Source organism: Urocitellus parryii, chromosome 5 (assembly GCF_045843805.1).
Source record: "Urocitellus parryii isolate mUroPar1 chromosome 5, mUroPar1.hap1, whole genome shotgun sequence".
Classification (NCBI taxonomy): domain Eukaryota; kingdom Metazoa; phylum Chordata; class Mammalia; order Rodentia; family Sciuridae; genus Urocitellus; species Urocitellus parryii.
This window is the reverse complement of record NC_135535.1, coordinates 188508037-188521305: the sequence shown is the minus strand read 5'-3', so window position 1 is coordinate 188521305 and position 13269 is coordinate 188508037. Positions and strand designations below refer to the sequence as shown.

General features: G+C 39.8%; 1 protein-coding gene across 1 annotated transcript in view; it reads right to left on the bottom strand.

Annotated features, from left to right (window-relative positions):
* Positions 1-13269, bottom strand: part of Sorcs3 (sortilin related VPS10 domain containing receptor 3) — a 616840-nt gene that overhangs the window by 113301 nt on the left and 490270 nt on the right. The window contains exon 8 of the mRNA XM_026401144.2: positions 7960-8049. Within this exon, the coding sequence (XP_026256929.2) occupies positions 7960-8049 (90 nt within the window). The remainder of the gene's footprint in view (positions 1-7959; positions 8050-13269) is intronic.

The window sequence follows — 13269 nt, the reverse complement described above, 5'->3', positions numbered from 1 at the left end:
AACTAGGTTCTTAAATCCCAAGGTTTGATTCTAAGCTGGAGATTGGATTCTAAATACTGCATAGGTAGCCTCAAATCAGGGTTTTCAAACTGATGACTGGTGAAATGAACAATGACCATAAATGCTCATTTTGGCCATATCCTGTACTAAATATCTGAATTTCTGGTCATTAGATGAAGTTGGCACCTTTGAAACTCAGTCCTGTACACCTCCACATTCTTAAGAGCTACCACTTACATACTATCATTAATTTCCTGGTCCCTGAAGTCACTTTAGTTTATAATTCTTTAGTATGGATAATTTCTAAAATCACAATTCAAAATAATTTACAAAATTCAGTTTGCATATATGTTTAGACACTGTACCAAGATTACCACAAGTTCAAGACCTTATCAAGGGAACTCATATTGTCAGTAAGACATGATGGCATGGAAAAATCTATTTAAACAGTTGTTCTTTATGCATGTACACATAATCTGGGTGCACTGTTGCATGTCTGCAATCCCAGCTATTTGGGTGGTTGAAGTAGGAGGATTTCAAGGCCAGACTTGGCAACTTAAGCAAGATCCTGTCTCAAAATTTTTTAAAAATTATCAAAGTACTAAGGGTGTAGTCCAGTTGTAGAGTGCTCCTAGGTTAAATTTCCAGTACTGGAAAACAAAAACAAAACAAAATCCCCCCAAATTTATCAATCAATCTACAATTGTGTTGTCAAAATGAAATAGCAGAGGGAGAATCATCCTTGTACCTGTGGTGGAATGTGCTCACAATAGGACCTTGGACAATTGGAGATGACAATAATAATCAGACTGGGACTAATGTTTCCTTATGTGACCAACCTATCCCCAAAACTGTTCAAGTAAAAAGCGGCAGCAATATCTTCAACATCAGCACCACGGACAGGTCCTTCAAGATGAAGGAGTGCACTTGATTTGGACAACTGGGAGATGGGAGGAGTAGGAAAAGAAATTCTGGATCTTTTATTGGAGTTCCTTTATCCTGAACTTCCTGGCCTTGAACCCTCTGGGTCACCTTGACTAAAACCTCACTTGCTCATTTGTGTTTACGTATTTGGTAGAATTATAGGTTCTTGCTGAGCTGCTTGAAAACGGAGAGAGTCTTCCTCTTAAAAACCATGTGATGGAATTGTTTTGTGTTGGTGTGGAATGAATGCCCAAGAACTCAGTAGGGGGGGAAAGAGCAGCTGCAGAAAATACAGATTAAATTCACTTATCCTGTTAAAAATGCAATAGAAATTCCAGGTTTTTCCCAGATGTTTTGGTCATAAAAATGAATGAGCTAACTTATTTTAGAGAAAGTTAATGTAAAAGAAGTGGGAACAAAACAACATAAAACACCAGGGCATGGTCAGGATTAGAGGCAGCCAGCTTTACTGCAAGTGCATGTTAGGTAAATACTATTCTGGGAATGGGTAGCCAGTCGCTGGGGTGAGAGACTTCTCTTTAGTATCTAGGATTCAGGGACCACTGCCTGAAAATATCCTTTATCCAAAGTTACACAGCTAACAAATGGCATCACTAATATTTAAACTCAAGACTGTCTTAACCAAGAAGATAACTTTTTAAAGAATTTTATCAGTGAGGATATAATTTCAGTGTGCCTCCAAATGACCTGGAGATCTTGGTCACTTTCTTTTTATTCTTTTCTTTTTTTTTTTCTTTTTTAACTCCAATGTTTTTATTTTATTTTATTTTTTTTTATTTTTTTTATTGGTCGTTCATAACACTACATGGTTCTTAATACATCATATTACACGGTTTGATTCAAGTGGATTATGAACTCCCGCTTTTACCCCTTATACAGATTGCTGTATCACACCAGTTTCCCTTCCATTAATTGACATATTGCCTTTCTAGTGTCTGATGTATTCTGCTGTCTGTCTTATTCTCTACTGTCCCCCCTCCCCTCCCCTCCCCACCCCTCCCCTCCCCTTTTCTCTCTCTACCCCTTCTGCTGTACATCCTTTCTTCCATTTGTATTATCTTGTCTTACCCCTCCTTTCCTCTTTCTTTTCTTTTTAAGAGATGGGTTTTGCTAATTGTTCAGATTGGCTTCAAATTTCTGGGCTCAAGCAATCTTACTTCCTTGGTCTCTCAAGTAGCCAGGGTTACAGGCAGGCACCACAGGGATCAACTAAATCTGGAGATCTCAATAACATGCAGATCATGGGAACCACCACCTGAACTCACGATTCAGTGTGTCTGGTATACAGCCTTATATTTTACCAGCAGATAAAACCCTCCAAATGATTCTTGTGCTTCTAAGTCTGAAGAATCATTCTTTAAAAATTGTGAACTTTGTGACCTCTCTCCAAATAAGTCTTATGATTGAACAGGGGTCAACCGATAATAACCAGAATATCAAATCTTCAAGAAAAAAAAATAGAACTATTATGAATTTAAATTGGTCCAATAGAGTTCTAGACAATAACAAAGCTTTTTCTTAAATCCAATTATTTCAATCAAACTCCAGAGCATGTGCCTCTTCCTTATATGCTGGTCTTGAGAATGTAATTTGGCGATGAAGAGAGAAGATGAAGGAAGAAAATATTAAGTAAAACTATATCCAGATTGATACTTTTCCACAGTTGGAATTCAAAGAGCATCAGACATAACTACATAGATGCTTCTATTTGGAAAACAATGATAAATAACACTCCTCCTCTGCCCTCCCAACAATGATTTAGGAGATTCAAAATTGATTTTTGAAAAAACAAAACCTATGACTTCTATGTGAACAATGTTGGAATACTTTCTTGCTCTTGAAATATTTTCTTATAATCTGGACCTGCCATAATTATATAATCACCTATATCATCAAAAATTTGCCATGTACAAGATACTATGAGAGAGACAGAGAGAGAGAGAGAGAGAGAGAGAGAGAGAGAGAGAGAGAGAGAGAGAGAGAGAGAGAGAAAACCCGGCCCCAAAGAGATGCCTCCTGATGGTAGAGATAGTATATACCTTGTGGCCTTTTTTGACTAAATGCTATAATAGAGGCACAGAATGTAGTGACTGGAATTCAAGGCTTACAGACAAGGAGGGCATTCAAGGATATAAATGTGTGTAACTCAGTATAGTTTGAAGTGCAGCTTCCTCTGCAGGAGGTGAGTGTATAGGGGCCACATCACCATGGGATCTATGTGGCATACCTAACCTTCATTTAGGTAGCACAGAGCTCCCACAAGGTTTCAAGTGGGAGAAAGGCAGTTATTTGGGTTATTTGGTTGGAGAGCATAAGGTCCCTGTGTGATCAAATGCACTGTGGAATCAGTGTGAAGGGTGGATTTAAGTGGGGTAATGCTAGAGGCAAGGGAGTAAGGCTTAAAAGGTCACTTCAATCATCTAGGCAAGAACGTCTGAGGGCCTCAACTAAGGAAGTAGGTTCTTTCTGAAGGCTACTATGAAATAGACCTGTAAGATGTTAAAGAGGCACAATTTACAGGGGACAGGGAAAAGGACCCATCTACAAAGCTTCAGATATCTGACTTACAAATTCTCTGCTTTTCCTTTCCATCATTCATTACAGTCATAAGTAGGTAAGCACTTTTGATTTTTTTGTGCGATGTCTTTCACTCACATTTGATGTCTTTGAAATTCTAGAGAGCAGAAAATGTCTTTCTTATCACTCTGTCTCCAGTACTTATCAGATTGTCTAGCCCATGGTACGCATCCAACCAAAGCTTACTGCATAAATAAATGGAGTATGCAAATATATATCAGAGGAGGATGAGACACAACAAATACAAGGTGTAGACAGGAGCTCCGGTCTGGACTAAATACATGGGTCTTTAAGAGCATGTACTTCAAACTACATGGTTTAGAGTTCTAAGTGTAGGGGTGGTATGAGGTTTGGTATGTAGGTGGACACTGATAACAAGACCTGCAGGATTTTTAGAGAAACCATGGATAGCTGGACATGAAGGCAGAGGGCAAGTAGCACTGAGATGGAGAACAAACAGGAAGTAAGAACAGATTACAATTACAGTTGATACAGCGGAGAAGGATACATCGGGAATTGCAGAAATGTACACACTAAAGAGACCAAAGGTTAATATCATTTTCACTATTATTCTAAAACATTTTATAAGATGTATCACTTTCTTCTATTATTCAAAATAGGATTAACTGTATTCTATTGTCAAAGAACAACAAACCCAGACCTGGGTAAAATGAGACCATTGAAGGGAGAATATCCTGACTATGATATCTGCAAGCATCTCAGAAAGAAAGCAGAAAAATAATTATTTTTATAAACAAAGTAAAATAAGCCTAGGAAGAACTGGGCATGGGGAGTCCCGTAAGCAGGTGGCATGATGGAACAAATCAAATGACTTGGGGGGTCAATCGATCCTTAGGAGGGCTGTGAAGGAGGGCTGTTTCTCCCTTGCACTGTTTGCTGAAGCATCCAGTGCTTGCACAAACTCAAGAGTAGGGCAAAGTTCAAGGACTGAGGGGAAGGGGAAAGTCACATTTAATTTTGGTCAACTCAAATTTTCAGGTATTTTGTCCAGATTAGCCAATAGAACAAAAGTTCAGCTATTCATTTATGAGACAAAAAAGAGACTGCTCTTGTTGTAGGTAAACAAGGCAGATATCTAAGTCTTATCAAGTCATGGGGAGGGTAGATAGCAGCAAACCACTTCCCAAACACAAAACATGGGAATTTCTTAACCTTGGCCATTTTTCCAGGAACATGGTACTCAGGCAAGGTTCAACACACTACCAACCTGAATCTCCTACTGAAAAAAAAAAAACCCAAAATTTTTCTGTTGTAGAAATGATTAGGAGAATAGCAAGTTAAAAATGAATGCAGAATCTAAGTGCTGGGAAATAATATTGGCCAAATGTATTGTTATAGCATATACATGTGTGAATATGTAACAATAAATCTTACCATTATATACAACTATAATGCACAATAAAATTTTTTTTGAAAAATAATGTAGAATCTAAGAGACGAAACAGGGTATATCAGACTCAGAGTTTAGGCAATATGGAGCCCAAAGTCAACTGACATGTGTTCCCCTCAGAATCTCCATGCCAGGCAAATTAAGAACATCAGTATTATTTCCTTTTGAATCAGACTCATTCTTGAGATATATCAAGCATTTTCCACTGGACAAGCAGAGAAGCATTCATTGAACCATCACAACCTTGTCCATTTCACAGACAGGAAGATTAAGTAAGTGGCAGAGCCAGAATGAAGCTCAACTGGCTTTTCTCTAGGACACCATACCCCCTATCATCTGCCACCAGGCTTTCCACTGGCACATGCTCTTCATGCCTAGGGACTGGGAGTGCCAATCCAATGCCCAGGGACTGAGTTATGTTGGGTCCAGCACAAGCTGCTGTTCCTTATAATGCTGTATATCCTAATGACACTCATTTTACTCTGCAAAACACTCCAAAACCAGGGAGTACATATTCTGAGAAGACAGGCTGGGATCAGAAATACAAGGGCATTGGTGACAGGGAGCTTTCCCATGCTTTTATTCTTAAGGAAGACTCCTAAGGGGAACCACAGTGCCGCCATTCGGAACAGAAAGACTTGCTTAAAATCCATATCCATTTTCACACAATGGAAAGAACCAGTCTCCCTTTCCCCCTCTGTCCCCACCTCCTTATCCCTGACTCTGAAAATCTGGGCCAACACCAGGTAATAAAGGGGGTCGATAACCATCCAGTTACTTTTACAGCAGCCTGCATATCAATGATAATCAACTCCAGGTGAAGTTCTATAAGGGGGCTGCATGGATCACCTGATATGCCCCCACAATACTCTGTCACTGGCTTACAAATCATTAATGGAGCTCTTAGGTGGTAATCAATTCAATGCCTCATTTTTTCCCACCTGCAGCCACATTGCTCAGGGTAGTAAACTATTTGTTTTCCTAAGAAGGTTAAAATACATAAAATTCACACATCTACAGAGATGGAAGGAGCCTATGTTGAAGCCATGGTTTGGAAAGTTCCTGGAACTCATTTCTTAGGCCAATAGATGAGGACCTTCTGGCTACTATGAGGAAAGCATTCTCCTTTAGGAAGAGCATGATTATGAATTTTCCCTTTCCAGTCTTCTCTAGGCCAGGATAACTCTGCTCTGCTTGGGTTTAGAATATCCGATGGGCATGTCCTGCAGTCACAATCTTAGATGATGGCCCTATGAAGACCAGTCATTGTTAAGCTAGGGGAGATGAAAAATCAGTTCTCACTGCCCTGTAGGATATTTAATATGGGCTCTACCTGTCTTCTCAGCCCCAGCTGCTCTCTGCAGTCTTGTCTTTTAAGATGGCTTTTTAGTTAGTAAAATGAACCATGCTTTCTCTTAAAATAAGGACCATGCACATCCAGTTAGCCTTCCAGATCCATGGGTTCCATGGATTCCACTAGCTACAGATCCAAACTGTAGTTAGGCCTGCATCTGTGCCACACAAATACAAATTTTTTGTTCTTGTCATTATTCTCTTAACAATACAACAACAACTTACACAGCATTTACATTGCAGTAGGTATTATGAGTAATTTACAGGTGATTTAAAGTTTATGGGAGAAAGTGCACATGCAAACACTATACCATTTTACATAAGGAACTTGAGTATCCATGAATTTTGGGATCTGTGAGGATCACTTATCTGTGCACTTTAATGCACACACACATAGCATCTGTGCTCCTGCCTGAACTTGACCTTCTATTTGGCAATAAGGACTTTGCAAAATCTCAGAAGAGATTTCAAAGCCAGTGCTTTGAAACCAATCCCCTACAGATCACAAGGAACAACTATATTTTCTATCAGCTTTTCTTTACCCATGTGTTATACTTTATACTTCACTTCCTCTAGGAAACTGCTCTTTCCACTCATATTCATCTATCTTCACATCCCTGAACACTGGATCCCCTACACTACACCTACAATTGGTTGCTTAATGCCTCTATTCTCTACCAGACCCTATGATTCAGGAAAGTAGGATCATTTGTGTTTTAATCACTACTCTACCCATAGTGTTTAGTTCAGTGTTTGGTGTGGGAAAACCATTTATGTGGAAGAAAAAACAGTTAAAGGGATATATCAAAAGAAGAACCAAATGGATGGATGGATGGATGGATGCAAGAAAACCAGAATGAATATAAATAAACACAAGTGGATAGGAGATTATCCACCTTTTTATCCCATAATTCTCCATCTCTGCACTCCTTTAGTCTTTCAGCATTTCTAGTACTAGTTTAGAGGCCCATGTCTTTGCCACATTGCACTTGATATGTGTCCAGCTGGAGACTTGCCTCTCTGCAGCCTCATTAAGTGATGCAATTATACCCTGTCCTTGTTCAAACTAAGGTCGTAAGACCCATTTCCCCCCAGAAGCCACTGTTCACAAGAAATGGGGTTCACAGAGTTTTATGATTTTCAAAAGATGAGTTAAAATGTCACTATTTGATGTTAACATTCCAGCAGGTGACCCCATTTTAATTACTCAGAGTGACTGAGAAGAGTGGAAACATGGAAGTGCCTTTATAATTAGCCTTAAAATGTAAAGAGAAGCAAGAAAACCACCAGACTTATCTTTGCACTTTAATGCACACACACGTAACATCTGTGCTCCTGCCTGAACTTGACCTTCTATTTGGCAATAAGGACTTTGAAAAAGGGAAGGGCCTCAGAAGAGATTTCAAAGCCAGTGCTCCTTTCATTTACCCCTGGGAAATGACCCAAGGTTACACCAGATGTTTGAGTCACAGGAAATCAAAGTTCAGGCCTGGCAACCTGCTCAGAATGGGAATATAGAACCCAGGATTGGGAACATCAGCAGTGGCCAAACCACCCAGGGCTAAGTGAGGCCTCCCAGCCGAGGTCAGACCTCCCTGCAGTCTGGCAAGGCAGCCTCTCCAACCCTCACTTTGTCTGGCAGGTCTCAGGACAGCAGGTGGTATGTGCTGTACCTTCGGCAAGGAGTACTTGGGCAGCTTGATCTGGGCAAAGGCCTCTCTTCGATAGGATACATAGTAGCTGGCTCTTCCACCGGTAGTTACCTGGATTGGGGAAAACACAAAAGAGATCAGATGGGATCACAGATCATGGCACTATTGGAAAGTACTAGCCTCTCCATCAACAACCACAATAGGTTTGTAATGACCTTGTCAAGACTACCTTGCTAGCTCTGAGTGTCCAATACCACCACACCCTGAGCTGCTCCCATGTCATACTACTTAGACAATAAATGGGCAATTAAAGCCATTGTTCCCATTACCTGACAGCTGCTGTGAGAGCAGGGACTGATTCTGTATTTGGTTACTGTGTTCTGCACCAGTCTGTGTTTACAATTGTGATAGAGACCTTTTTTTAAAATAAGTACTTTTAACTAAAAACAGAGACACCATCTATCAACATAGACTTCACTCATTACATATTTGTTCTGCCTTTTTTTTTTATTTCTAGCAGTTTATTACTCCTCTGAAACCATGACACAATTGTCAAAGGTATATATTTTTTTATGGATTGGAATAATTACTCTTGCTCAAAACTCATTACTTTAAAATTTATTTTTACTTCTGATCTGAACACATTTCATTTTTTTTTTACCTTCACATTTACAAATCTAGGTGTTCAGAAGATCTTTATTGATTCTTTCCATTACAAGTTGATTAAAGGTGTCCAAAGGAAAACTCCAAACCCCAAATTCAGAAATCCTAGGTTTAAGTCCCATTTATGCTATCTCATAGCTGGCAGGGGGTCAGGGTCAGGGAGAAGCCCTGTCACCTCACTTGGGAAAGAACGGATTCTTCACTGGATGACTTGGACACCACTCCAAGAAAATGGTCCTCTGGCCTGGGTTTGTTGAAAAGTCCTGCCAACATGGCACAGCCCTGCTGATGGCTGCTCTCAGCCCAATTATCGTAGCTCAGGGGAAATTAATATTCACAGGAGAAGATAACACGGCCTGTTCAGAGAAAATAGCAGGACAACAATAGCAACCAGACTGCTGTGCTGAGGAGGCAATTATTCGAGGCACATGCTCCATTCTCCACTAAGGTCCAAGCACATGCTGGAGGCCTGCCAGTCCTCCCACTCTCGCTCAAACCTGGCGCCCATCCACAGCAACTGCTGGGAGCAGAAGGGGCGGAACATCTCTATTGAAAGCCACCCATCACTCCTCACTCCAAGAGATAGCCTCTCCCATGGCTCCCCCTTGCTCCACATAGATCAGAAGCCCACGTAGCATGTACCCAAGCTGCCAGGTGAAGCAGATGTCAGAATCAGCATGAAGGCAGAACCTTGCATAAAAATTTGGGGCAGAGGCTCAGGCTATGAATCAGACTGCTTTTCTGCCTGATATTCAGCACTATCCTGATCTCTATTTTCCAATTAGAAGCACTCTTGTGTTTTAAAACTTCTATTTCTATTCTGGTAAGACACCTGTTATGAATCCATTGTTCTGTGTTGGCCAAGAGGTGGGTATCGGCATACTTAGATCAATGGGTTGCTAAAGTATTTTTTTTTTCTTTTAGAAAGGAACCTCAAATACATAGAATCAGATTAAAATATAATCCCTGAACCTGGACACAGAGTCACTCTTAGTTCTTGCATGATCCTACTTAATTTGGTTTTATTTTTAATTATAAAATCAACACATACAAATGTCTCTACCAATCCAAGAAGTGGATCAATAGTTTTAAGTTTTAGCAGCCAATCAGAATCACCTGGAAAGCTTATTAGAGCTCAGACTGCTGGGCACTTATCTCTGATTCTATAGAGCTAGGTTGGGGTTTAAGAATTTTCTTTCTAGTAGTTTCCAGGTGATGCTGATGCTGCTAGTCCAGGGACTACACTTTGAACACAATGGGTTTATACCTTTTAACAACAATTTACACCCACCTTCTGCTCCTCACATGTCCTGGCCCCTGCCTCCTTCCCAGAGTCTGTGTTTACAATGGCGACAGAGACCTTTTTGTTTTAAATTAAGGGGAAATTCACATAACTAAATCATAGCCATTTAAAATTGTATTATTCAACAGCACTTAGTACATTTACAATGTTGTCCGATCATCTTCTCTATTTTGTTCTAAAATATTTTAATTTTCCCAAAAGGAGAAATAAAATAAAGATATTATGTCCATCTACAACTACAAAAAAAAATATTTTTAAAAAAATCTAGCTCTTTACAGGACGCTCCGAACATCACCAAACACACTCTTCGAAAGTATACCAGCATTGTATTTCATAACCACATACCTTGTTTGATTTCACAAGCTCACAGCTGGAGCGCGATTTCTCTGAGGATGAATCATCACTTGAGTCTCACCATATCTGACTAAATGATATTATATAAAACTTCAGGCTTAAGACTTTACAGTTGATGTTGGCACAGGACTTTGGGTGCTTTGAGGATAGAATGCATATATTTTGTATGAGAGGATGATAGAAACTTTGGAGAGCCAGTGGTGGAACCCTGTGGTGAAAATGTTTGTATTTTCTCCAAATTCATGTTAAAACTAAATCCCCAATGCAACAGTATTAAAAGTTAGGGGCTTTTAGGAAATGATTGGAACGGGAGGGCTACTACTCCCTCATGAAAGGATCAGTGGAAGAGCTGGAAGGAGCTACCCAGACCCCTTCTTTCCTTCCTGCCTTGTGAGGATACAGTGTTCAAGGCACCATCTTGGAAGTAAGAGACCAGGGTCCTCACCAGACATCAGCCCTGCCCAGGCCCTGCCTTGATCTTGGACTTCCTCATCTATACAATTGGGAAAAATAAATTCCTGCTATTTATAAATGATTTAACCTAAGGTATTTTATTACTGAAGGAGAAATAGATTGAGACAGCTGATCTCCTGGCAGATGGTTAGTGGGTACACAAAAATAATGACACAACTAACATTTATAGAGTTCACGTTCCATGACGCAGAATTACCCAATAGCCCACATGTAAACTATATAGTTGATCCTCATGGCAACCCTACAGAGGCTACAGGATACTAAGCGACTTGCCCAAGACAAAATTGAATTCAGAAATTTTGACTCTAAACCTGTATTCCTACTCCTGTGGTAGACTTTGAAGAGTCCTCTATCCATTTTACTCCTCTCACCTTGACTACACATTTCCTTGGTTTTGACAACTTTTGAAAATGCATTTATGAAGTACTGTAATTGGGCAAATATGTTTATTTGCATTCCTAGAAAATCTATTATGATACTGATGTTGCATTTCAAAAACAATGTCTTCTTAGAAGAGGCAAAGTAATACAAACAAGAGTAATAACTACTCCCATGAAGCAAGTGTCTATTACATAAAATATAGTATGATACATAGTTTGTATAGCACACCTTATTTGATTCTACATATATCTCTGTGTGAGGAAGATAGATAGGTAGATAGATAGATAGATAGATAGATAAAAAGAATATATATGTATATCATATATATACTTCCAAATCTACAGGTTTACAGATCAGAAAAATGAGGCTGAGAAAAAAAAAATGAGTCTGAGAGAGACTGACCAACTTGCCCAACATTACACAGCCTTTCACTGTTACAGCTCTACAATGAAGTTGGGCTTTCTTAATCCTGCTCATGCCTGAACCCTTAACTAGCAGTAAGCACATCCCCATGGAGCAAGGGGTCAATACCTAGTGACTAACTGAATAATGGGTCATTGGGATCAATCTGCTGAACTGAAGAGATTTTGAGTTTGGGACTCTCCATTGTTTCCTGATTAAATAATGGATGGGATGCCGAGCTCTCCATTTCTGCCCAGTCCCTGGATGGCTGGATGAGTATCCTCCCAGCCAGAAGCTTCCCCTGGTGGTGGGCGGTACCAGGCCAATGCATTTGCTGTCTCTCCACAATTATTTGTGTGGTTCTCTGGCAACTAACTCACAAGTAAGGAATACAGTTTAGTGACTATTAATCTATTTTGATGAACTTTTCTCTTCCTTACAAGCAAATTCGCTGGCATTGTAAATCCCAGAGATTATTACCACTTTCCCTTTCAGTGACACCTTTTATTTTACGTTTGATGAATGTCATCCAATTATTTGCTCTGGGCCCATCCGTCATGCTAAACACAGAATTAGCTGGGTCTTTTCCTTACTAATGACTGGCTCGTTAATCTGATTTTCTCTATTTCCATTTTACAGGTTTAATTGGGCTCCTGGCCAGTGAAAATGATTCCTTTGGACAAATGCATTGACCATTAAACACATCTGTCTCTTCTGACTTGTTCTCGCTTTCACTGTGACCAAGTCTAACCTGACATAGCCTTTATTTTTTTTTTTCATTCATCCTATTTCTGAATGATGGCTCCACCATGGAAAATAAAGAAAAATATGCCTGAAAACTGAAACCAAAGGGCTTGGGTCACTTTCTAGCCCTGTTGGAGATTCAGAAGTTGAGTCTTTTTTTTCCATAGATAAAAGAAAAGCAGCAGTGTTTCTAGAATTTATAAGTAGACATAAGGAACCCAACAAGAGGGACAGAAACCGACATTTTTGAGTACCTATTTTATGTCGAGTGCTTTACTTCCATGGTATTATTTCATGTCCACAATAATAATTGTGGTATTATTATTGTTATTGCTAATAATATTCCTAGCATCCTGTTAAGTAAAAATGTTAACAGCAGATAAAAATTTTTGAGTACTTCATACACCAAGCACCATTCCTGCGCACACACTGGCCTTCAATTTTATGTGCAGAGTTCAGATGAGGAAATTGACACATAGGGAAGTCACACAACATACTCAGAGACACACAGGGAGAAAACGGTGGAGCCAGAATTTGAACCCGAATTTATTTGTTTTCACAGCTTATGTAGGGTCCTCAGGCTGTGTGAGAGAGGTATGGATTCCATGTCACTCAGCTCCCAATTTCCTGGATAAGATGCCTACCAACAAGGCAGATCTTTCTACAGGAGGGCTCCTGTCAATTTCTCAGTCCTGAGAAATCAATGCCCTATTGTTGCACGGGGAGTGAATAGTGCTGCTATTGGAGTTCGTGAATAAGAAGGACTATAATGGAAATAAATTCAGCTTGTCCAAGAGCTGTTGCCTTCGTAGGGAATGACATTTAGAAGCATTTCCATTTAGAGACCCAAGCTGGGTCCAACACAATGTGGATAATCTCTCTAAGCCAAGAAAAAATGGCCACCTTTGAAGCATACCTGAGTTACCTCTCACATAGCCTTCGCTCTGCTTCCCCCACCCAGACTCTTAAAGAGGTGAAAACAACAGCCAAGCTGTTATGATGCACAATTA